The sequence below is a fragment of the Bufo bufo genome, chromosome 4, assembly GCF_905171765.1.
Source record: "Bufo bufo chromosome 4, aBufBuf1.1, whole genome shotgun sequence".
Lineage (NCBI taxonomy): Eukaryota > Metazoa > Chordata > Amphibia > Anura > Bufonidae > Bufo > Bufo bufo.
In genome coordinates, this window is record NC_053392.1 from 180,775,962 (window position 1) to 180,801,452 (window position 25,491).

The 25,491-nt window shown below is 43.6% G+C and overlaps 1 protein-coding gene across 1 annotated transcript in view; it reads left to right on the forward strand.

The window, feature by feature from the left end:
- Nucleotides 1-19,497, forward strand: part of LOC120997836 (lysosomal amino acid transporter 1 homolog) — a 31,107-nt gene extending 11,610 nt beyond the window's left edge. Inside the window, exons 2-7 of the mRNA XM_040428145.1 lie at nucleotides 4,609-4,738; nucleotides 7,991-8,078; nucleotides 9,651-9,775; nucleotides 13,138-13,233; nucleotides 14,151-14,336; nucleotides 19,248-19,497. Of these exons, the coding sequence (XP_040284079.1) occupies nucleotides 4,609-4,738; nucleotides 7,991-8,078; nucleotides 9,651-9,775; nucleotides 13,138-13,233; nucleotides 14,151-14,336; nucleotides 19,248-19,349 (727 nt within the window). The 3' untranslated portion in view covers nucleotides 19,350-19,497. The remainder of the gene's footprint in view (nucleotides 1-4,608; nucleotides 4,739-7,990; nucleotides 8,079-9,650; nucleotides 9,776-13,137; nucleotides 13,234-14,150; nucleotides 14,337-19,247) is intronic.
- Nucleotides 19,498-25,491: the final 5,994 nt, after the last annotated feature.

A 25,491-nucleotide genomic window follows, 5' to 3' on the forward strand; every position in this document is an offset into this window, starting at 1 on the left:
TAGGGGCCCTAAAGCGTGAGAAGAAGTCTGGAATATAAATGTCTAAAAAAATTTTACGCATTTGGATTCCGTGAGGGGTATGGTGAGTTCATGTGAGATTTTATTTTTTGACACAAGTTAGTGGAATATGAGACTTTGTAAGAAAAAAAATGTATTAATTAATTTCCGCTAACTTGGGCCAAAAAAATGTCTGAATGGAGCCTGACAGGGGGTGATCAGGGAGTCTATATGGGGTGATCACCCACCCCCATTGATCACCCCTTGTAAGGCTCCATTCAGACGTCCGTATGTGTTTTGCGGATCCGATCCGTGGATCCGTTAAAAACATACGGATGTCTGAATGGAGCCTTACAAGGGGGTGATCAATGACAGGGGGGTGATCAGGGAGTCTATATGGGGTGATAAGGGTTTAATAAGTGTCGGGGGGGGGGGGTGTAGTGTAGTGGTGTTTGGTGCTACTTATTACTGAGCTGCCTGTGTCCTCTGGTGGTCGATCCAAACAAAAGGGACCACCAGAGGACCAGGTAGCAGGTATATTAGACGCTGTTATCAAAACAGCGTCTAATATACCTGTTAGGGGTTAAAAAAAATCGCATCTCCAGCCTGCCAGCAAACGATCGCCGCTGGCAGGCTGGAGATCCACTCGCTTACCTGCGCGTTCACAGGAAATCTTGCGTCTTGCGAGATGACGCATATATGCGTGATTGTGCGCTGAGCTGCTGCCTCCGGAACGCGATCCTGCGTTAGGCGGTCCGGAGGCGGTTAAGGATGCTCCACCTACCTCTAACTTTGTCATTGGTTCCGATATGGACCATGACTGCTGGATCTTCTCCAGCCCCTCCCAGTAATCTGTCAAACCGATCCGCGATTTGTCGAACTCGAGCGCCAGGAAGATAACACACCGTTCGACGATCCCGGTCTTGTTGACCGATTGCCCTTTCTGTACCCCTAATAATTGAATCTCCCACTACCAGCACCTGTCTTGCCTGTCCTGCTCTCCTGATCCCTTACTTACTGGAGCTGACATTCCCCTGACTGGCAGAGGAAGGGTCTGGATGCAGCAGTGCTCTCCCTGAACTGACATCCCCCTCATCTGCCAACCGTGCAAACTTGTTGGGGTGTATCAGATCAGGGCACTCTTCCCTCTATACCGTTTTCTAACCGTTACCCAGCCTCCTTGGTACCACCCTCCCCCACATCTACCCCATAGTGCTTGCTCAGTGAGCAGCAAACTCTTTTTTCCAAATTGTCAACGCCTCTCGGTGTTGAAACTCGCCCGGTTAGATACTCGATGTGGGATTCCAAATGGGCAATTTGCTCACATTTTGAACAAATATATGCACCCTCAAACGGCTGTTCCAGGACTGCATACATTAGACAAGATGTGCACTGGACTGCGTTGTCAATAATGGAACACTTACTAAATGGGGATTACACAAGAAAAGAGAAAAGTACAATACAGTGCAGTGATAAGAATGTAACTTACTGTAGTCCCCTCCTAAAGTCCTTGAATCTCACATAATCTAAAGTCACACACTTAATACAAACACACACTTGAACAATCTTGCGTTATTTGCCGGCTTGTATAAATGCAGCTCTCAAACCAGACTGCTTTTTTTTCCTCTGGATTCAAAGGGAACCTTATGTCTGCGTAGCCTCCACTCCTGGTTTTGGCTCACAATCACTGATGGAAATCACTGACCGAACACTGACGTGTGATTTAATGCCTCATCCTTACCTTTTAAAAATTCTCAAATGTGGCTTAAATCAGCTCAACAAGCTAACCACATCCTCTTTCCCAATACCCTTTTCAAAACTGGAGTGAGTGGTGTAAAAATACAAACTTGTGTGAAAAATCAAATTAACCCTTGTTGATGAAGGCATATTAGCCGAAACGCGTCCTTGTATACATGACAGGGTGGATTTGATTTACCGGTAAATCACGATTTAAATCACTAGTCAGTAAGGCTTGATTTAAATCATAGTTTTCTACATAAAGACTAATTCTTGCTGGTATAACTTATAATATGCAAGTAGATGAAGATGTTTAGAATAACAACTTTTCATATTAGTTTGATTAGGTTGATTCTGCATTGACTTTCAATGGGTCCGTGGAAAAATCGGAAAATGCACCGTTTTGCATCCGTGATCCGTGTTTCCTGTCCGTCAAAAAAATATGACCTGTCCTATTTTTTTGACGGACAACGGTTCACGGACCCATTCAAGTCAATGGGTCCGTGAAAGAACACGGATGCACACAAGATTGGCATCCGCGTCCGTGATCCGTGGCCGTAGGTTACTTTCATACAGACGGATCCGAAGATCCGTCTGCATAAAAGCTTTTTCAGAGATGAGTTTTCACTTCGTGAAAACTCATTTCCGACAGTATATTCTAACACAGAGGCGTTCCCATAGTGATGGGGACGCTTCTAGTTAGACTATACTATGAACTGTGTACATGACTGCTGCCTGGCAGCACCCGATCTCTTACAGGGGGCTGTCATCCGCACAATTAACCCCTCAGGTGCTGCACCTGAGGGGTTAATTGTGCATATCATAGCCCCCTATAAGAGATCAGGGGCTGCCAGGCAGCAGGGGGCAGACCCCCCTCCCACCCCAGTTTGAATATCATTGGTGGCCAGTGTGCAGCCCCGCCCCCCCCCTATTGTAATATCATTGGTGGCCAGTGTGCGGTCCCCCCTCTATTGTATTAATATCATTGGTGGCCAGTGTGCGGCCATTCTCCCCCCCCCCCCCCCCCCCCCCCCCATCATTGGTGGCAGCGGAGATTCCGATCGGAGTCCCAGTTTAATCGCTCTGGGGCTCCGATCGGTAACCATGGCAACCAGGACGCTACTGCAGGCCTGGTTGCCATGGTTACTTAGCAATATTACAATATTAGAAGCATCATACTTACCTGCTGGCTGCTGCGCTGTCTGTGTCCGGCCGGGAGCTCCTCCTACTGGTAAGTGACAGGTCTGTGCGGTGCATTGCTTAATGATCTGTCACTTACCAGTAGGAGCAGCTCCCGGAACCCGTGTGCATGAGGCCTTATTCTACATAATTAAAAAACTAATCTTCATTTCATGATGGAATAATATTTGGATGGTAATATATTTTCCTCAAAAAGCATTTTATATAAAAAAAAATCTGATTTTAAATCCAAAAGATATATATATATTTTTTTATCATTGATTTTTTTTTATCCACCCTGATACATGATGTACCATATTGAATACAATTAAAGTACAAGACTTTGAAGCAAGTTACGATTGTCGGGATTCTTCTTTCACTTGATTGTGAGGTTGGCTCCTTCCCGCTGCATTGTTCATTAGGGACCAGGCGCTGGCTGGACTATTATTACTAATTATCAGAAACAAGCGTTCATACAAACCCCTGATTATTATCAGTCCATTAGAATTGTAACAGAATTTCGCATGTCAGGCCGCACTTCTTTGTGTGACGCTGTGTCCTTTGTTGGGCAAGATGCAGATAATTTCTCTAAACCTAGGTGCATTAAATTGCTCCACATTTTGGCACAGTTTACACCACAGGTGGTCCGGCACCCCCGCTGATCAGCCGGTTGAAGAGGCTGCTTCACTCTGGTGCTGCTCCTCATAACTAAAGCTAGTGGTAAATGTATCCGGCAGAGGAACAGCCTGCTGGAGTTCACCGGAACTGGCCTAGCCCGATTCTGCCATTCACCAGTGGAGCCCATTTACTATAATAGGTTTCGCATGAGTGCCAGGTTTCAGCCAAACAAAAACTGGTGCATGCTTAGCCGATCCTGGAGAGTATGTGTATGGGGCACGAAAAAAAGAGGTCTCCTGTGTATGGCCAGCATATGTTACATCTTCATATAGGAGCCCTCAGAGAAGAAAAGAAGGCCTTCCTTTCAACAATGACGGTGACATGTTACCATCTACATTGTGTTCTCAAATCTCTCCTTATACGTCTGCTTTATTAACTATTTGAATTCCCCATAATATTAGAATTCTGAAGCAACTCTGCGTGTCCTCTGTTATTACCAGTAGGAATTTATGACTAAATTGACACTACCATTCCTGTTGTCAGAGGGATGTGTCCTCTCACAGTTTGACACTGGCAGCACCACTTGGACAGTGTCTGAATGTGTAGGGACACTTCCCCCACCCCATTGGTGTCACCCAGTTGTCTATTTATAAATTTCTAGGAGGAGTAGTAGTGGAACTGCACAGTGTAGATGCTTCACGATTGTTATTTTTGGAGGGCATACAAGTATTCACTAAAACACTAAGGGTGCATTCACACGGCCGTATAAATGAATCCGCATCCGTTCCGCAATTTTGCGGACCCATTCATTTCATCCAGCACACCGTGGATTGTCCGCATCTGTTCCGTGGTCCCGCAAAAAATATAGAGCATGTCCTATTCTTGTCCGCGGTTGCGGACTAGAATAGGCATTCTCTTTATTGCACCGGCCATGTGCGGTCTGCAGAATGCGGAACGCACACTGCCGGTATCCGTGTTTTGCGGACCGCAAAACACTTACGGTCGAGTGTATGCGCCCTAAGGCAGATGGACGTGTTTGGGATTAATGTGTAATGCCTTGTGTTTCTTTCCCCTCAGCCAGCTGTATGTTGCCCACAAGAACGGAAGAGTTGATCAAGCGCTTTCTCTTGGATTTTTGTTATGTTGGTTAGGAGGAGACTTTACTAATTTTATCGGCTGCTATTTGACCAAGCAGCTACCAATCCAGGTATGTGTGCGCGAGGGCCTTGTCAGAACTGCGGCCCAATCTGAATATTTTATTTTCAGACCATTTTAGTCATGGGGTGCTCAATAGCTGGAGTGGTTAACAGGAGTGCCTTTCCTCCATGTTTTGAGACACGATGCCCTCGGTTAAAAAAAAAAAAAAAGGGGGTTAGTCATCACATGCCAGTGTGCAGGTGCACGCCCCATGGCTGGAAGCACAAAAATAAACACAATGCGACAGCACTCTGTAAATACAATAGTGCCATACTCGATATACAAAATGTACTAATGCTACATTGGAAATGTGAGATTCTTGGCGAATACGTTTTGTACAAAATTATTTGTGACTGTCCGCCACTGGCAAGGTAATCTCTTTAGGACAGGAACTAAATGCTACCTCTCCTGGTTCCAAATGGCCTCCAATAAATGCAGGGAGAGCAGGCTACAGCTTTATACTTGCACTAATTAAAATCGGCCTATGGGGCAGACAGGTTAGACACGCACGACCAATGGAGTCAGCCACACCTCCAGTGCAGGCTGCAAAGAAAAAAAATGGGTGTTGGCACATTCCAGCACACGGGTGCACTCCCCATGACTGGAAGCACAAACATAATGCCCTCAGTGTTTTGTATGTGATTAAATGTTTTTAAAGAGAACCTGTCATCTGTTGTATGCTGTCCTGTCTGCTGGCAGGTACAGTAACCTGAGCAAAATGCTGGGTCACCTTTATGACGCACTTGTTTTGTTAAAATCCATATTGAGTAGCTCCAGCTTGAAATGAGCGCTGGTGTCCACGATCAGGAGTCCTCATAGTCATGAGCTCCTGGTTCTCGGCACCCCTTGCTGCTGATTGACAGCTCTATGGTAATGAGCGGCGAGTGTGGTGGATCGGGAACTCATGAATATGAGAACTCCAGAGCATCTGCAGTGTATAGAGCGGACTAGGGTTGTTGCGGGTATCGAAATTTCGATACCCAATCGATACTTTTGTCCCGGTATCGATACGATACCGGGATTTCCGTTTTTTCGATACTGGGCTGCGCTTCTGCGCAGTCTAGTATCTCTGAACATGAGCGCGCTGCTATCGGCGCGCTCATGTTCTCTCTCAGCAGCACGGGGAGAAGGAAGCTGTCCTCCCTCCCCCTGTGCTGCTGCCGCTGCCACCAATGAGAAGAGAGGGGCGGAGGAGGGGCGGCAATGAGAAGAGAGGGGCGGAGGAGGGGCGGCAATGAGAAGAGAGGGGGTGGAGGAGGGGCGGCAATGAGAAGAGAGGGGCGGAGGAGGGGCGGGCGCACTGCGCCACCAATGATAGGATTACTATCGGAGCGATGGGAGGAGACATCAGCTTCACTAGTGGGCGTTCCTTCTTCCTGCGCTGCGATTGGACAGCGCTACAGCCAGGGAGAAGGAACGCCCACTAGTGAAGCTGATGTCTCCTCCCATCGCTCCGATAGTAATCAGCAGCATGTGGAGCAGGAGAGGAGACAGTAATGGGGCACTGCAGGCGAACGGAGCGGCGCCCAGGACTAAATGGTGAGTGCTGAGACATCGCTGGGCGCCGCTCTGTGTGGCCTAATAGTGAAAGTCTGGACTCATATACAGTAGTCTTTAACACATACAGGAGGCGGGTGCCGGCAGCAGAATCGCATTGCCGGCACCCTGCCCCTGACAGGGAGCTGCGATCAGCGGCAGTTAACTGCCGCTGATCTGCTAGTACCCGCCTCCTGTATAAAGGGGTAAAATCATTGGTGGTGCAGTGTGCCCCCCCCCTCAATCCCCCCATCCCATTAAAATCATTGGTGGCACAGTGCGCCGGCCCCTCTCAGCCCTCCAGTATTAAAATCATTGGTGGCAGTGGCCACAGGGACCTCTCCACTCCCCCTCATTGGTGGTGCAGTGGCAGCTTCTGATCGGAGCCCCAGCTGTGTAAGCCTGGGGCTCCGATCGGTTACCATGGCAGCCAGGAAGCCCTGGTTGCCATGGTAACATCCCTGATGCTGTGTGCACAAAGCACAGAGCAGCAGGGACAGTGTGGAGTCCTATTCACCCTGATAGAGATCTATCAGGGTGAATAGGAAAAGGGATGAAAGATCCCAGGTTCTAGCCCCTAAGGGGGGAAATAGTTATTAAATAAAAAGTGAAAAAAAAACAAACACTAAAATATGAAGTATAAATCACCCCCCTTTTCCCAATTTCACATATAAAATATATAAATAAACATATTACATCGCCACGTCAGAAAAGTCCAAACTATTAAAATATAAAAAAAAAATCTAGGTGGTGAATGCCGGAACAGAAAAAATAAAATAAAAACTGCGCGATTCGCCATTTTTAAAAATGAGGAATGCACGTGGCTTTTTTTGTTTATTTTTTTCGCGTGGTATCGAGTATCGCAATACTTTTTCATGGTATCGAAACCGAATCAAAAATTTGGTATCGCAACAACTCTAGAGCGGACTCCACGCTGTTCGCCTGGAGCTGCTCAGTACACAGTTTAGTCAAACGCCTGGGTAAATTCAAGAAAGTGACCCAGTGTTTTACTTGGGGTCAGTCAACAGTTTATGCTGCCCTCATTTCCCCTTATACATATTGGCTGCCTTTTATGGTTTAACATTGTCGCACAACCCCCTGTTTTGTGACGTTTTAAATACCAATGTGACTATTTGTTGCATGCGCATTTTTACACGTGCCGCGTCGTAAATTAGGTGCATCTTTTGTCAGCAACACTGGCATAAAAAGAATGACATTCTTAATAAATGAGCCCCGTTGTCGTCTTTGGGTTAGGAGTCCAGTTGTAGATTCCTGTCAGTAACTTCTTTTGTAGAAGAGCTATGCCCCTACAACCATATTGTACTGTCCTTTACGGGGTTTCCGGCATGTGGAGGCGTAGCCTTTTAGAGCACTGTAGTCTCGCAGTGCCTAAAGGTGTCCTGTGTAACCATGACATACAGGGTAAATACAAAAAACGTCATTCACAGAAAAGGTACATAAGGCAGGGGAAGTTTATTGGAATATATTGGGTAAGGCCTTTGTTTTATGTTTCATGTTACTACAAACACTTCTGAAAATTCTGCAGGCATGTCCTCTTTTCATAACCTCCTTTCCTTTGGTCCCATTTTGTCTTATATTGCAGTATACATTTTAGGCTACTTTTCCATCTCTGTTTTTAATTCTGGTTTTGAGGTCAGAAGCTGCTTAGAATTTGCCTGGATATGGAGTTTTCTTGCTAATAAGTCCCTCGTTACTTTATTTTCAGATTGTCACGGCCATTTTCTATGTCAACATGGATATAATTATGATATCGCAGTTTGCCTACTACAAATTGAAAAACAAGAAGATGAAAGGTAGTAAGTACACCCTTATTCATTGCTGTGTGTGTCTTGTTGGGAGTGCATGTATCAAAATATTAAAATGTATTGAAAAAATGAGGTTGTTACTTATTTTTAGTGATTTTGGTGAAATAAGCAAACACTTTGTCACCTCTGCACATACAATAAGCCACAGGTGACTTCAATGGGTTTTCCAACCCAAAAAGCTAAATAAAGCTCCTAACACGCATGTCTATCAGTCACTTACCTGATGCAACTTTGAATACAGAAAAAGTTTTTGTTTTTTTATTATTATTTTACTTTCATTTCATACTAGTCTTCCTGTTGTGGGGTTATGTAGGCTGTTTCATTATGATGCTGAAAGCTACATTTCCCAGCATGTAACACTGAGGAGCCAGCCTGCTCTGCGCACTCCTCCCCCGAGCAGTTTCTCCTTCCTGACATTCACATTACTCCCGTAGAGCATGCTCCTTAGAGGCTTTATATGATCCTGTAGGGGGACGTCATCACATCAAGAAATAGGCCATCTTGTGATTTCTAAGCAGAGGGTGTTCCTTTAACATGTTGTGACTGGGGGTTGAGAGAGTCTCAGAAAACCCCTAGAACAAATGATTTCTTATATTTTATGTTTGTAGAAATAGTACAAGTAACTAATAGTTTGTCTTAGTTAAATTTGTAGTCAGGAGACAACACCAGCCACATCCTCTGACACAGCGCAATGCTCGGCAATTATCAGGATTTCCATCACTGACACTGGGCATTGATCTGTCGGCTCGTATTAGATTGTATTATTCCACTTTTACACAGTCAGTATTTCGCTTCAGTGTTTGGTCGGTCTTTGTAAGGCAAAACCAGGAGGGGGTCCAAGACACAGAAGAGGCACAAATATTTCTATTATGCCTTTTCTCTATAGGTTTCGCCTCTGGTTCTGCCTTTACAAATACTGGTGAAATGTACTGACCAAATATTGTGTGAAAGTGACCTAATCCTGGTAATAAACTGCTATGAACAGGTTCATCACTGGTTATTGTAATATTGCAAACTAAAGAAAATGCATATTAAATTAGTGGACAAATTACTGTAAAATCATAATTTTCCTGGTCACATGACCCTCAATCAGCAGCCATTTTATGGACAAGACCTATGTGTAGACAGCACAAAAGGCAAAATATATAAAAATGCTGCAGAATTCCAACAAAGGCTATATTAGTTAGGAAAGTGGCCAACCCCTTTAGGCACCAGCAGCAAATATCCAGCCAGTTAGAGAACTGTAATCCATGGCAGCCCCCGCAAGTATGTCGACAGTAAAGATGTTACAGGAAGAACTGCTGTATTACCGTCAGATTCAACTAATTAAAAAACTATATGAAACCCCCGCACACAGGCAGGGTTATGGCCCCCATGTTCTTCCCCTCAGTGCTTTATGCGTTCACTTTGTTAGCAGCTTCTGTTCTCAATCACCTTATGTCTTGCATTTATTACCCCCAATCGGTGTACTTTGGTCAGTGTGTGACTGTCCGTGTATATTTCAATTGTAAAAATACTTATGCGTTGTATGTGATATATGTATAATTTTTTTTATTGTAGGAAGTGGAAGTCTGAAAGGTTTTTGTATAGGCTGGGTTGTTTTGTGCATCACGTTGTCAGTTATACTCCCTAGTCAGCTACTTCTGAGGACTCTAGAAAGAAATGCTGATCTGGAAGTAAATCAGGTAAGTTATTTCACCTAAAGCCTGTTTTTGTCCATTTTAAAGTGTGCATTGTATGTGGTATCCAAGTCCTATTTAAAATGATTCACTGATTCAATGATTCTGACAGTGTTATAGCAGCTCACTAATCTTTGCCATTACATCATGGGGTTCAACCTCTACCAATCCTGAAAGTGAAGAAGCCCCTCCAAATTCTTCCATCACAGTGCACACCCTCTATGTAGGGAACTACAACTCTGCTACATTCAAGTGAATTGCTCCCTACTGCAGTGTGTGGCCAAGAAAAAGCTTTGAAGGAGCTGCATCTCCTTCATTCTGAGCTGGATCCCCACTAATCAACAAGAAATGACCTATGCTCATCATGTCATCACTTGTAGTAAAGGGTGTTCTTTTTCTTGGGGGGAAGAAGAAAAATGGTACAGTTTTTTTTATTAGTTAAAGAGCATCTGTCAGCATGATCAACCCTAGTAAACTAGGCGTGCTCCTAGGATAGATCATGCTGAGTGCAAAACCCCCTCTCTCGCAGCAATTAAATGTATAGTTTTTGAAAAAAAAGATTTTTATTTTTTATGCTAATAGGGTGCTTGGAGCACCAAGGGCCATGGCCTAGCCCCTCGGAGCACTGGTTCACTTACTGCTTTTCACCCTTTGCCACTCCCTCTCCCCCAGTGACTGACAGGGCCAGGCATCCTCACGGTTCTGATGCCTGGCCCTGAAATCTCATTCGTGTGCCAGTGAAAGTGCAGTTGGTGCATGCACAGACTGTACTCTCACCAGCGCATATGCGAGATTGCACTGCCAGGCATCAGAACAGTGAGGATGTTAGTTACTGGGGGAGAGGGAAAGGTGGAGGAGAAGCGATGCTCCAAGGCTTCGGTCTGTCTCTCTGTGCTTAGAGCCCCTCATTGGGAGAAATAAAATAACATGGGATTGCTGCAAAAGAAGGGTTGTTGCACTCAGAATGATCAACCCTACTAGGCAGTATGCCTAGTTTACTAGGGTTGTTCATGCTGACACCTCCTCTTTTTTTAATATTTAAAAGGAACCTGTCAATTTCTATATGCTCCCTCCAGCATAGTGTAGTGACACTCGCTTATTTTAGCAGTCTGTCACTCCTGTGATAGTATCCAGTGCTTCTGTACTGTGGAGTACAGTGAGAGAGAGGAATTGTGTCCTGCCCCCACCTTCCTCTGCTGGGTGATTGGTAATAAAACGGTCAATCGGTATCCCTCTCGCACCACTGACATCCGCTGCAGGCTTTCCCAGGTCAGTACTCTAAAAATACTGAATGCCATCACCAGAGTGGCAGACCTCTGAAATCGAGTCTGCCATTGCACTCTGTGGCCCTCAGGGCAGCATACAGGGGCTGACGGGGTCCGTTTTAAACACCCAACTTAATTATGCAACCTAGAACTAAACTTGGCCTAACCATGCTGGAACATCAGACCTGTGCTTGGTATCTTTTGGAATGGTGCAAAGTAAAGGGTGATGTTTTATACAATATACCAGTGTGTCCATTATCAGATCTAATAATAATGAGATCCAGTATTGTTGTATAATGCAGACATACTGGGGATCATGTACTAACAGTCTACGTCAGTTTTCTGGAGTACAACATTTTTAAATTTTGACGCAAGTGCAGTTTTGCAACATAATTTGTAACGTTTTACCTTTTTCATGCACCTTCGCCACTTTTTCTAAAAGTTGTCCGTAGAAGGTAAGCCACAGATGGGAGCTCTGCATCCTGACTCATTTCACATGTGCGTCTGAAAACTGGTCTACATTACACCAGAAATGTACATCTCATGGCTGTAGGATTTCTGTTCTGGGACATGGACAGCAGAAGATGTGACACGGACAGCGAAACGCTGGTCCTTAGTAAATGACCCCTGGCAACTTTTGTCCTATTTGATGTCTGATTTTATGGAAGTCGATTTAAAGCATATGTTTGAGGAGCTGGATTCCATTTGTTCTTTCACACTATAGTACACATGCATCAGTTATGTCTCCACAAGAAACTGACCAGACAACTGATATACTGTTATATGCATCCAGCCTTAGATTGGTGGGGGTTTGACTGCTGGGACCCCTATTGATCAGGAGAAGAGTGAGGATGGTGCAGCGGCAGGTCGAGCATGCACACTTCTGCGCCTTTTTATCTCTATGGGACTTCTGGAAATAGCTGAGTAATGTACTTCGGCAGTCTGATAGAGAATGGGTGCAGGGGCAGTGTTCATGTATGACCTGCTGCACCATTCATTTTGGGGATCCCGATCCTGTAAAACCACTAGGGTCACATGTTACTTTAAAGGCTTTGGTTCATTTTGAAAGCATCTACAGGCATAATATTTTAAAATATAATATATATATATATATATATATATATATATATATATATTAAATGATTTATATTTTTTTTGTATTTTTGGAGTTGGAGTAATTTTTACCAAAATGCAGCATACTTTAGGTGTTAGGCTGCTTTCACATCTGCGGTTTTGTTTCCAGTTTTGAGATACGGCAGGTCTCCAGGTATGGGGGATAACTTTTAGCAACCGAAATGCCCCTTTAAGGCCTCCTGCACACGACCGTTTTTTTTCCCCGTTTACGGGCCGTTTTTTGCGTTCAGTATACGGAAACATTCATTTCAATGGTTCTACAAAAAAAATGGAATGTACTCCATATGCATTCCGTTTCCATATTTCCGTTCCATTGAAAGATAGAACATGTCCTATTATTGCCCGCAAATCACGTTCCGTGCCTCCATTCAAGTCGATGGGTCCGCAAAAAAAAACTGAACACATACGGAAATGCATCCGTATGTCTTCCGTATCCGTTCCTTTTTTGCGGAACCATCTATTGAAAATGTTATGCCCAGCCCAATTTTTTTTTGTATGTAATTACTATATATGCCATACGGAAAAACGGAACCGAAACATAATGAAACAAAAAAAACAGAATAACGGATCCATGAAAAACGGACCGCAAAACACTGAAAAAGCCATACGGTCGTGTGAAAGAGGCCTAAGTCTTTGACCCATGATTCATTGTAAAATTGTGAAATTAACACAACTGCCACAATGCTTCAGTGTTTCCCTATAGGGACAAAAGGTCAAAAGTAAACCTGCCACCAAAACAAAAAATCAAAAAAAAAATCAGACCAAGAAACTTTGCTTGGGTGTGTTAATCCCATTAGTTGACCCCTTTTAGCCCAGCCTTATGTAACAGTATTGTTATGAACATGTTGCACTGCGTACTTGTTCATGTAGTAGCATTATGTAGTATTTATTTCAACACATTTATTACTAGTGGAAATGTTACCTTGTTTGGATATGAAATATATTTATATATAATCGTTTATTTTACAGAATTCTCTTGGAATCACAGAGATGTCCGGGTTCATTTGTGGCTATGTTTCCTCTGTATTTTATTTGGGCTCACGTTTCCCTCAACTCCATAAGAATGTAAGTATTTGTCTGTGACGAGTTACCTCTTTAGGGTAGAGCCACGCGCGCAGAGTCTGCTGCGGGTGAGATTCACAGCGTGGCCTATGCTGTGTTTTTTTCTTGGCAGTGCATGAATGACCTTTCTGAAATCTCGCCCACTTTGCTGCTATTCTTAATGTTGCCGATTTTCTACAGGAATTTCCATAGTGTAAATGTTATGGATTTTCCACAATGTATGGCCATACCCAAAGGAGTAAGGCTACTTTCACACAAGTTTTGTGTGGATCCGTCTTGTATCTGCATTATTCGCACGGATCCGTCTGTGCAGACGTTTGTATCTGTTAATAACGGATCTGTTTGCATTATTCATAAATAAAAAAAAAGTAAGTCAAAACGGATCAGTCTTGACTTACATTGAAAGTCAATGGGGGACGGATCCGTTTTCCGTTGCACCATATTGTGTCAGTGAAAAACGGATCCGTTCGTTAGGCTCTGCATAGTCAGAAGGTCTCCAAAACGCTGCAAGCTGCGTTTTAGCGACCGTTTATAAAATGCAATGGAGACCAAACGCAGCCAAATTGATGCATTCTGAACGGATCCTTATCCATTCAGAATGCATTGAGGCTGAACTGATCCGTTTTGTGCCGCTTGTGAGAGCCCTGAAACAGATCTCACAAGCAGACCCAGAAACGCCAGTGTGAAAGTAGCCTTAGTCTTTTAAAATACCCTTAACAACCCTTCTATAGTCTAACCATCATTTCATAAAACTTTTGGTATGTCATAGTGACATGTCTGAAGTTTTGATTGGTAGGGGTGTGGGTGTTTAAATGACGGGGCAAAAGTTCAGAACTGTGCCCCTTCTGATGTGATTAGCTAGACCAGAAAATATGTTTATAAAGAGTATTAGTAGTCACCATTGTGTGTTGTTCTTTCAGTTTCAGAGGAAATCTACAGAGGGCACCTCCTATATGCTATTTGCATTAGCAATGCTTGGAAACTTTACATACGGGTTGAGTCTTGTCTTGAAGTTGCCTGCAGTTCAACACAATAAGAACCGCTATATACTACACCATTTGCCCTGGCTGATTGGAAGCTTTGGTGTACTTGTGCTTGACTTTTTTGTATCCTTTTTATAATCCCATAGTAACATAGTTTATAAGGCTGAAAAAAGACATCTGTCCATCCAGTTCAGCCTGTTATCCTGCAAGTTGATCCAGAGGAAGGCAAAAAAAAACCTGAGAGGTAAAAGCCAATTTTCCACACTTAAGGCCTCATGCACACAGACGTTGTTTGGGTCCGCATCCGAGCCACCGTTTTGGTGGGGCTCGGATGCGGACCCATTCACTTCAATATAACCTGTCCTATTCTTGACCGCAAAACGGACAAGAATAGGCAGTTATATCAATAGCCGCCTGTTCCGTTCCGCAAATTGCGGAAGGCACACGGGTGGCTTCCGTTTTTTGCGGACCGCAAAAAACGGCACGGTCGTGTGCATGTAGCCTAAGAGGAAAAAATTCCTTCCCGACTCCAATCAGGCAATCAGATAACTCCCTGGATCAACGACCCCTCTCTAGTTACTATAACCTGTAATATTATTACACTCTAGAAATACATCCAGGCCCAACTCTTTTATTGTACTCACCATCACCATCTCCTCAGGCAGAGAGTTCCATAGTCTCGCTGCTCTTACCGTAAAGAATCCTCTTCTATGTTTGTGTACAAACCTTCTCTCCTCCAGACGCAGAGGATGTCCCCTCGTCACAGTCACAGTCCTGGGGATAAATAGATGATGGGAGAGATCTCTGTACTGACCCCTGATATATTTATACATAGTTATTAGATCTTCCCTCAGTCGTCTTTTTTTCTAAATGTACCCTAATGTTGATAATCTTTCAGGGTACTGTAGCCCCCCCCCATTCCAGTTAATACTTTAGTTGCCCTCCTCTGAACCCTCTCCAGCCCTGCCTTGTTCACAGGAGCCCAGAACAGTACACAGTACTCATGTGTGATCTGGCTAGTGATTTGTAAAGTGGCAGGTCTATGTTCTCATCACGGGCATCTATGCCCCTTTTGATGCAACCCATTATCTTATTGGCCTTGGCAGCAGCTGCCTGACACTGGTTTTAACAGCTTAGTTTGCTGTTCACTAAAATTCCTAGGTCCTTATCCATGTCAGTGTTACCCAGTGTTTTACCATTTAGTATGTACTGGTGACTTGCATTATTCCTTCCCATGTGCATAACCTTACATTTGTCAGTTTCAAACCTCATCTGCCACTTATCTGCCCAAGCCTCCAATCTATCCAGATCCATCTGTAGCAGTATACTGTCCTCTTCCGTGTTAATTACTTTACACAGTTTTTAGTGTCATGTGCAAAAATTTATATTTTACTGTGCAAGCCTTCTACAAGATCATTAATAAATATATTGAAGAGAATAGGGCCCAATACTGATCCCTGAGGTACTCCACTAGTGACAGTGATCTATTCTGCGTATATATATGCAAGATGATGGATCATGTGACGGATCATGTGATGAGCGCAGTGACGTCACCACAGATCCTTTTTCCTCCTGGGCATCAAAGAAGAAGACAGAAGAGAAGTCGGGGTGCGCGAACAAGTGGATGAGGTGAGTTAAATTATTTTTTTTTTTTAACCCCTCCATCCCTATTTCACTAAGCATTCTGTATTAAGAATGCTATTTTCCCTTATAACCATGTTATAAGGGAAAATAATAATGATCGGGTCCCCATCTCCTAGCAACCATGCGTGAAAATCGCACCGCATCCGCACTTGCTTGCGGATGCTTGCGATTTTCACACAGCCCCATTCACTTCTATGGGGCCTGCGTTGCGTGAAAAACGCACAATATAGAGCATGCTGCGATTTTCACGCAACGCACAAGTGTGTAAAATTACCGCTCATGTGCACAGCCCCATAGAAATAAATGGGTCCGGATTTAGTGCGGGTGCAATGCGTTCACCTCACGCATTGCACCCGCGTGGAAATCTCGCCCGTGTGAAAGAGGCCTTAGGCCTTAGGCCTCTTTCACACGGGCGTTGCGGGAAAATGTGCGGGTGCATTACGGGAACACCCGCGATTTTTCCGCACAAGTGCAAAACATTGTAATGCGTTTTGCACTTGCGTGAGAAAAATCACGCATGTTTGGTACCCAAACCCGAACTTCTTCACAGAAGTTCGGGCTTGGGATCGGTGTTCTATAGATTGTATTATTTTCCTTTATAACATGGTTATAAGGAAAAATAATAGCATTCTGAATACAGAATGCATAGTAAAATAGCGCTGGAGGGGTTAAAAAAATAAATAAAATTGAACTCTCCTTAATCCACTTTTTGGCGCTGCCGGCATCTCGTCTGTCTCCTTCTTTGCTGAACAGGACCTGTGGTGACGTCACTCCGGTCATCACATGATCCATCACATGACACATCACCATAAACCGTAAAAGATAATGTGATGACCAGAGTGACGTCACCACAGGTCCTGGAATGAATGCTCACCACAGGTCCTGTTCAGCAAAGAAGGAGACAGACGAGATGCCGGCAGCGCCAACAAGTGGATTAAGGCGAGTTAAATTTTTTTTTTTTTTTTTTTTAACCCCTCCAGCGCTATTTTGCTATGCATTCTGTATTCAGAATGCTATTATTTTTCCTTTATAACCATGTTATAAGGAAAAATAATGATCGGGTCTCCATCCCGATCGTCTCCTAGCAACCGTGCGTGAAAATCGCACCGCATCCGCACTTGCTTGCGGATGCTTGTGATTTTCACGCAACCCCATTCACTTCTATGGGGCATGCGTTGCGTACAAAACACAGAATATAGAGCATGCTGCGATTTTCACGCAACGCACAAGTGAGGCGTGAAAATCACTGCTCATGTGAACAGCCCCATAGAAATGAATGGGTCGGTATTCAGTGCGGGTGCAATGCATCACATTCGCGCGAGATACTCGCCAGTGTGAAAGGGGCTTAGAAAACCTTTAAACAGTTTACCCACGACAGATGTTAAACTTACCGGCCTATGGTTTCCGGGCTCTGTTTTTGGATTCTTTTTGAATATTGGAACTACATTTGCTATGCGCCAATCCTGTGGAACACTCCCTGACAGTATAGAGTCCTTAAATATCAGAAATAAGGGTCTGGCTAGGACATTACTTAATTCTCTTAGGATACGGGGGTGTATGCCATCTGGTCCTGGCGATTTGTCTATTTTAATCTTTTTAAGACGTTGCTGTACTTCTTGGGTCAGACAGGGCACTTTGCATGGGGAATTTACTTTTACATTCTGCATTTCATCTGACAGTTTATTTTCTTCAGTGAATACAGCGGAGAAAGAAATATTTAATAGCTTTGCTTTCTCCTCATCGCTCTTTGCAACTCCCCCCTCATTACTCTGTAAATGGCAGACACCTTCAGATTTATACTTTTTACCATTTATATAATTGAAGAATATTTTAGGGTTAGTGTTGCTCTCTTTGGCAATTAATTTCTCGGTCTCTAGTGGCTGCTTTTATTTGTTTTATTTGTTTTTTACTTATCCAATTTTTTTTCCTTAGTTTTTCAGTGATTCCTCCCCCCCTCCTGTTTTAGTGATTTATTTTTTTTTTTTAAATGCTTTCTTTTTGTCATTTATTACTTTTTAGAGTTCTATTTATCCAGTTTTTTCTTGTTCCTTTTATTCCCATAAGGTATGTACCTCTCACAATTAGATTTTAGGATGCTTTTAAAAATATCCCAGTTAGGCCTACGGCCTCTTAGTTGGCTAGATTTCGCTTTTTTGAAGTTTGGTATTTTTGTTCCTCCCTGAAGAAACACTATTTTGAGTGACAATTGGAAGGTTATTACTTAATGGTCACTATTTCCAAGGTTCCCCCAACCTGCACATCTGTTGTTCTGTCAGGTCTATTGGTTAATACTAAGTCCAGTGTGGCCGTCCCTCTAGGCGGCTCCTGAACCCGGAAGTAGGAGATATGCGTACTGTAAATAGCTATATCTTGTTTCCTGAACTGTCACAGGTGGTGAATCTGATTTCATATGTTGTTGTTTTTTCTGTTGGCTTTAATGAATTTGACAGAAAAAAACTCATCATGTTATGCCTCATCGGATGCAAATTACGTAGCAGTTTTCCATTAGTGGTATTACTCTGTAATATGGCACATATAAGAGTAGGGCCACTATGTAAACAAGTAACCGCAGGTGCCACCCACATACTAACACCAATAAGACAAAATTGACACGCTGATTCAAGGAATTCGTAAAAAAATCTCATCTTTATTAGAATACATCAGAATAAAAAACATATAACATTCTACCCACATAGAAGTGCCAAAATGTGGTCACAAATAATCTTTACGGGATGCAAAAGGTAAGTACAAACAAGTAAATAGAATCACAAATGTGGTACATCCACAGATGCACAATACAGGAAATATGTGCAGAACCAAAAATAGGCAAAAAATTTTGCGTTGCTTCCTCAGGGGGATTATCTTTTACATCCCGCAAAGATTATTTGTGATCACATTTTGGCACCTCTGTGGGTTGAATGTCGTGCCATTTATCTATTTTTTATTCTGATGTATTCTAATAAAGATGAGAATTTTTACTAACTTATTGAATCAGCGTGTCAATTTTTTTCTTACCAGTGTCTGTGATATGGCAGCACACAGTGTCTGTGGCTCCCGATTCTAGCGCTGAGGGCTACATGTGTGAATGTGCACGCTCTATATGCACTTTTACTATTCTGTTCCTCATGGATGTATCTTGCAATAACCAAATATATTGTTTTCTATTTAGTGGAAAAAAGTAAAAATTCATTATTAGAATGCACTATCTGGGTGTATCCTCACAGAATTGGTAGTGTGCCGCTGACTGCATGGCAGAATTGCATTTACTTTACCGTGAATCTCCAACCAGTTGCATGTTTCTGTGATGGTGATATATTTATTTTGAAATCTTTCTTTCATAATGTGTGCTGACGTATATTCCATAATTTCCTTAACATTAGAAAAAAACAGATGACAGCACAGTTCATACTCTATCGAAAGCACAAGACCACACAGTCTCACTTACTGGCACTGGAAGTGGAGCCGTTGCTTGTGGATGAAGTTGAAACCTAACCCCTCAGACCAACCTACTCCGCTCATTTTTCTCTATGTATTTGGTTTACATTTTTATTTGCTTGAAGACTTTTTTGTGAAACTTTTAGATCACTGTATTTCTGAGGGACCAAAGTTTTTCATGAACGATCAGTTTTTTTTTTTTGTTTTTTTTTTACATAAAATTAACAATATCCAGGGACCCAAACTACTCGTTGCCATCATCATTGCTGCTTTTAATTTATGAACTTATTTAATTTCCACGTGTTTTTATTTTTTCAGTTTGACTGTTACCAAAGTAAAGGGTGTGTTAGACAGGCAAATTTTCTGCCCAATGATTGCTAACGAGCATTCGTATCAACGCTTGCTAGCGATGATCTTGCAGTGTAATACTACTGCCGATTGCATGATGAACGAGGAATCCAGATCAGGATTTGCCGGCGGGAGATCGTGCTAATAACAACCTGCCAACTGCAAACCACTGGGGCGAGCAATGGCCTAGCGATCACTCCTCCCCATGTTGCTGAGAAGATCGCTGCATGTAATAGCAGTGGTCTCCTCAGCAAGCAAGCAGGCAATTGTCAGGAGGGAACGCTTCCCTCCTAACAATCGTCTGCATGATTGGGGTGTCTAATAGACAACATTTGTATCAGGGTATTTTTTGGAATTTTTTTTTTTTTTTGTGGAGAATTTGTGGCTTAGACCATTGAACATTAAATACTAAATATTGTCCGCCTGTCGGCACAGAGCGATAAATCTTCTATATAGATAGGTAATTCATTATCAGTTTACTTCTGCTGTGAAGGAAACGTGTTACCTGCTAATATAATAGTATGTATAGAATTGGCATGACAGTCCGTTAGCGCTGTTCTCTTGATATGCCTACATAAAGATGCCCACAGAATAGCACTGATCAGTGTGATGCTCTACTTACCGGTAAGTCGCCACAGGGCTGCTTTTGGTGTCAGCTGGTCTGACTGAGAATTTCTGAAAACGTACTAAAAGTCCAAGCAAAGTGGAAGTTAAAGAGCCGGGACATGAAGTGACTTAGAATTAGATCCATGGCTACAGCAAGTGTGTATGGGAATTAAGGGAAAGCAGTTTTGGCCTCAGAGAACTGGCAGAGGAGCCATCTTGAGAAGGTCCTCATATTGTAAATGTTTAAACAGCCGTAACTAAGGGAAAAACTCAAGGAAAACAGTGGTATGTGAAGAAACTAAAGATTGCTTTATGCCAGGTATGCTCAACCTGCGGCCCTCCAGCTGTTGTAAAACTACAACTCCCACAATGCCCTGCTGTAGGCTGTTCTGGCTTGCTGGGAGTTGTAGTTTTGCAACAGCTGGAGGGCCACAGGTTGAGCATGCCTGCTTTATGCATAACATATGCTAAAATAGATATTTTTTTATTTTTTATGAAAACACGACTGTTACCCTTTAAAAGGAACAATGTGGGCTTAGTGAAAAAAAATTACATTATCACTTAAATCCAAAAGTATCGGTCAAGTAGACTGAACGCTGTTTATTTTGGCCCTCTGAGGGTCACTGACTAAAATATCTAAGGAATAAATTCTGTGATTGCAAGCTACAATGTAATGCCACTGCCTGTAATTCCAAACAGACACCGATATACTGAATTACCATAGCATTTCTTTCTTACAAATATAGACATGTACACGATCAAGTAAACTTGGATACTCCATTACAGTAACTACCTTTTTATGCAGGTTCATAATCCCCAAATATCCATCATCCGTAAAACACACTTGATTTGCAGATTTAACTATTTCTGGTCTTTTAAATTTTTTCCATGAGTGGTTTATAGTCTTCCTTTTAGTCCCATCACATCTTATTTTGCAATAATAATTAACAATTTGAATGTGTGGTACATTAAATGGGTTGTATGCAATGTAGAAAATGACCACTTATGACTACTGTCCTATAGAAGCATCCCTACTCTTGCCTGTGGGCAGTGTCTGGTATCGCAGCGCATCCCCCTTTACTTGGATGGGAGTGATGCTGTAAGAGGGCATTCTTATTTTTTTCAAATGCCTACAACCCCTTTTGGTCATTGCTTTTCTGTGGAAATATTAATTCATGTCGTTACAAAATTGTAAATGTGTTTGTACATTGTAACCTGGTGAAATGTAAAAATGTAATCTGTGTAAATTATTTAAAGTTTTTGTAAAGGTATTAACTTTAATATATGAAAATTACTGTTACTGGCCAGTTTGAGAGTAAGGTGAGTAATTTGTCTCACTGGACTTGAAATGGAAAAAGTTCTCTCTCTCTCTCTCTCTCTCTCTCTCTCTCTCATACACACATAGTTTTTTTAATATTCTTTGCAGTTGACTTGGCAGGCGCTCTGTTACACCACAGCAACTTGGCCATGCCATTTATACTGCATTTTAATGCTATTGTGCTGCTGTTGCAACTTTGGTATTAGGCCTCATGCATAACACATTGGACAAATCCACTCTCCTGCTCTTTAGAAATAAGTTTTTTTTTTTTTTTTTTTCTTTCTTTTTTTTTCTTCTTCTTGTATTGAGAAAATAAATGTGGATCCATGGAATGTGATGTTCAGTATCAGTCTTGTTGGGGGTCATTTACAAATCTTGTATATCACATGAATGTTGCAATATTTTGCACAAATGCCATTTTGCACAAAAAATTGTGACTTTCTTGGCTTTCTTCACTGTTCTCACCTTTTAAAAATTAAATAAATAAAAACCTGGTGTAAATTCTAACTGAAATAGAAAAAGTTTTCTGGTGCACAGACATCATAGATGATAGAAAATGTTTAGAGACCTGCGCCTCTACAAAGAGAGCTAAGGGCTCTTTCACACTAGAGTTTTTCTTTTCCGGCATAGAGTTCCGTCACAGGGGCTCTATACCGGAAAAGAACTGATCAGGCATATCCCCATGCATTCTGAATGGAGAGTAATCCGTTCAGGATGTCTTCAGTTCAGTCGTTTTGACTGATCAGGCAAAAGATAAAACCGGTTTTATCTCCGGCGAAAAAAAAAACCTGAAGATTTGCCTGAACGCCGGAGCCTGTTTTTTTTTTTTTTTCCTTGTAGGAATGTATTAGTGCTGTATTCAAAATACCGGAATGCCGGATCTGTTCTTCCGGCCTGCGCATGCGCAGACCGGTAAAAATGTGAAAAAATATACAAGACGGATCCGTCTGTCCGCATGACAAGCGGAGAGACTGATCCGTCCTTGCAATGCATTTGTGAGACTGATCCGCATCCGTCTCACAAATGCTTTCAGTCAGCGGCGGATCCGGCGGGCAGTGCCGATGACGGAACTGCCCGCCGGATCACACTGCCGCAAGTGTGAAAGTAGCCTAAGGCCTTGTTCACATCAGCGTTCAGCCTTTCCATTCTCCTGCTCCGTTATAGGAGCAGGAGAACGGAAAGGACGGATTCGGCTCATAACTAAGCCGAACGGAGCCTACAGACCCCATAGACTATAATGGGGTCCATTAGGTTTCCGCTCAGAAGATGATTTTGGAGCGGAGACAAAAGTCCTGCATGCACAACTTTTGTCTCCGCTCCAAAATCATCTTCTGAGCGGAAACCTAACGGACCCCATTATAGTCTATGGGGTCCGTAGGCTCCGCTTGGCTCAGTTATGTGCCGAATCCGTCCTTTCCAGGACGTCCCTCCATGACAGCACCCACTGGAGGATGTCCTATTGGACCTCTGTAGGGACAGGAAGCGAGAGAGGTTAAAAGGCCCCTCCCCACCCCTCATACCAGTGTTCTTCCTGTCCCTACAGTGATAGGAGCAGAGAGGAGTATCCCTGCTTTTTTAGTGGGGAGAGATATGGGCCGAGGCTGGTCGGGGGGCTTGTGCCTCTCCTCTTCAGCCTCAGATGGGGCCCGAAGCTAGCACCTCTCGGGGAAGAGGTCCCCTAGCATTCCCGGTACCTGTATCCTGAAGCCGCGGTATGGGGACGCTGTTGCCGCTTCTCCTGCGGGAGCTCTGGGCACAGTATCGACTCCGGCGCTTCTCTGATGACGCGACGCGTCACGTCCCACGTGACCGGAAGTGACGCGAGGAAGCCGGAAGCAGCTGGCGTCACGCATCCATGCTGGAGGCCTCGGGATTCTGGGGCCTCGCATGTGGGGTCGATTCTCCTAGGATGAGTCCCCCAGAAGAGGAGGCGGAGCCGAGCGGTATCGAGGGGGGCCGGGTCGTTAAGTCCATTTAAAGAGTGATGTATTCTGCATGCAGCACACATCATGGAGGCCCAGGTATCTGCGAAGCTAGACGCCACTGCAGACCCCCCTCGTCCAGGGAAATGTAAGTGAGGTCCTACATAGTTAGGGTTACTCTGGCAGGCCCTGTTTCTATATCTTTCTCTCCCCCTTCTGTTTAAGGTGGAAAGAGAGCCAGGTCACAAACCACATGGTGACTCCAAAAAGAGACCAAAGAAATGCGGGACCTGCGCCAAGAAGCTGGCGGAGTCATACAAGAAGGCCCTATGCACTGATTGTTTGGCAAGAATATTAAAGGAGGAGCAACCGTCCTTTCTGGCAGAATTAAGGGCAATAGTGAGGGAGGAGATACAGGCGGCAGGAGCAAGTCAGCCCCCGTCCCTTCCAGTCCCCTCTTCTCTGCCGTTCCCCTCTTCCCCACCGGCGAAACGTTCTAGAAAACAGGTGGACTCTGACTCAGAGGAAGAACCAACGTACTATTCGGACGAATTGGAAGAAGATCAGACCCCTTCCTTATCAGAGGAACCTGGGAGATTCCGGTTTTCGGCTAAAGATCTAGATCCGCTCCTGACAGCTGTTAGACAAACAATGGCGGTAGAGGAAGAGGAGCAGACGCGCACCATACAGGCCGAGATGTTTGGCGGTCTAAGAGCGAAGAAAAGGAAACTCTTTCCCGTCAACGCTAACCTGACTGATCTAATTAAAGATGAATGGGAAGAGGGTGACAAGAAGCTTTATGTGCCGCGGGAATTCAAAAACCGGTTGATCTTTAACCCAGAGGAAACAAAACTCTGGGACGAGATACCAAAAGTGGATATTCAGGTGGCCAAGGTGGTGAAGAAAACTTCCATTCCCTTTTGAAGATTCCTCACAGCTGAAGGATCCTATGGATCGTAAGGTGGATGGGCTTTTAAAGAAAGCATGGGAATCATCTGCTGCCTCTATAAATACAAATATTGCGGCTACCTCAGTGTCCCGGGCCATGTGTGTATGGCTGGATCAACTAGAAAATCATCTTAGGATGAGGACATCCAGAGAAGAAATTCTAGATTCCTTACCGTTGTTAAAGATGGCGGCTTCTTTCATGGCGGATGCCTCGGCAGAATCAATTAGGTTTGCGGCGAGGAACGATGCGCTCACAAACACAGCAAGACGGGCCCTCTGGCTCAAGTCTTGGACAGGGGACATTGCATCAAAGAATAAACTTTGTGCAATCCCCTTTACTGGGTCCTATCTTTTTGGTCAGGTCCTTGACTCCATCCTAGAAAGTGCGGCTGACAAAAAGAAAGGCTTCCCAGAGGAAAAAGTAAAGAAACCTCAGCCCTTTCGGAAACCCTCCAAACAGTTTCCAACCTCACAGAGGGGGAAAGGTAAGACGGGGAGATGGAGCTACCCCAAAGGAGGTAGAGGAAGGGGTTTCTTGTTTAACCCATCTTCCAACACAGACAAACAATGACGTCAGGCCAGTCGGGGGCAGACTCAGTTTATTCTGGGAGGCCTGGACTCGGGTCTCTCAGAATCACTGGATTCTCAGTACAATCCGAGAGGGAGTGAAAATAGAGTTCTGCAGTCCACCCCCGTGGAGATTCCTGATAACAAATTTTCAGTCCACAGAGCAAAAGAATCAGTTATGTCTCGACATAAGGAAACTGTTAGATCTAAAAGCGATAATACAGGTCCCAGTGGAACAAAAAGGCCTGGGTCATTATTCAAGACTTTTCCAGGTAAAAAAGCCGGACGGCTCGTTCAGGACGATTATCAACCTGAAGTCCCTGAACAGGTCTGTAGTCTACCACAGATTCAAAATGGAATCTATTAAGTCATCAATCCCCCTGATATCAGTAGGAGATCTCTTATGCACAATGGATTTAAAGGATGCATACTATCACATCCCAATACATCCACTCCACCAGCAGTACCTCAGGTTTGCAATCAACCAGGA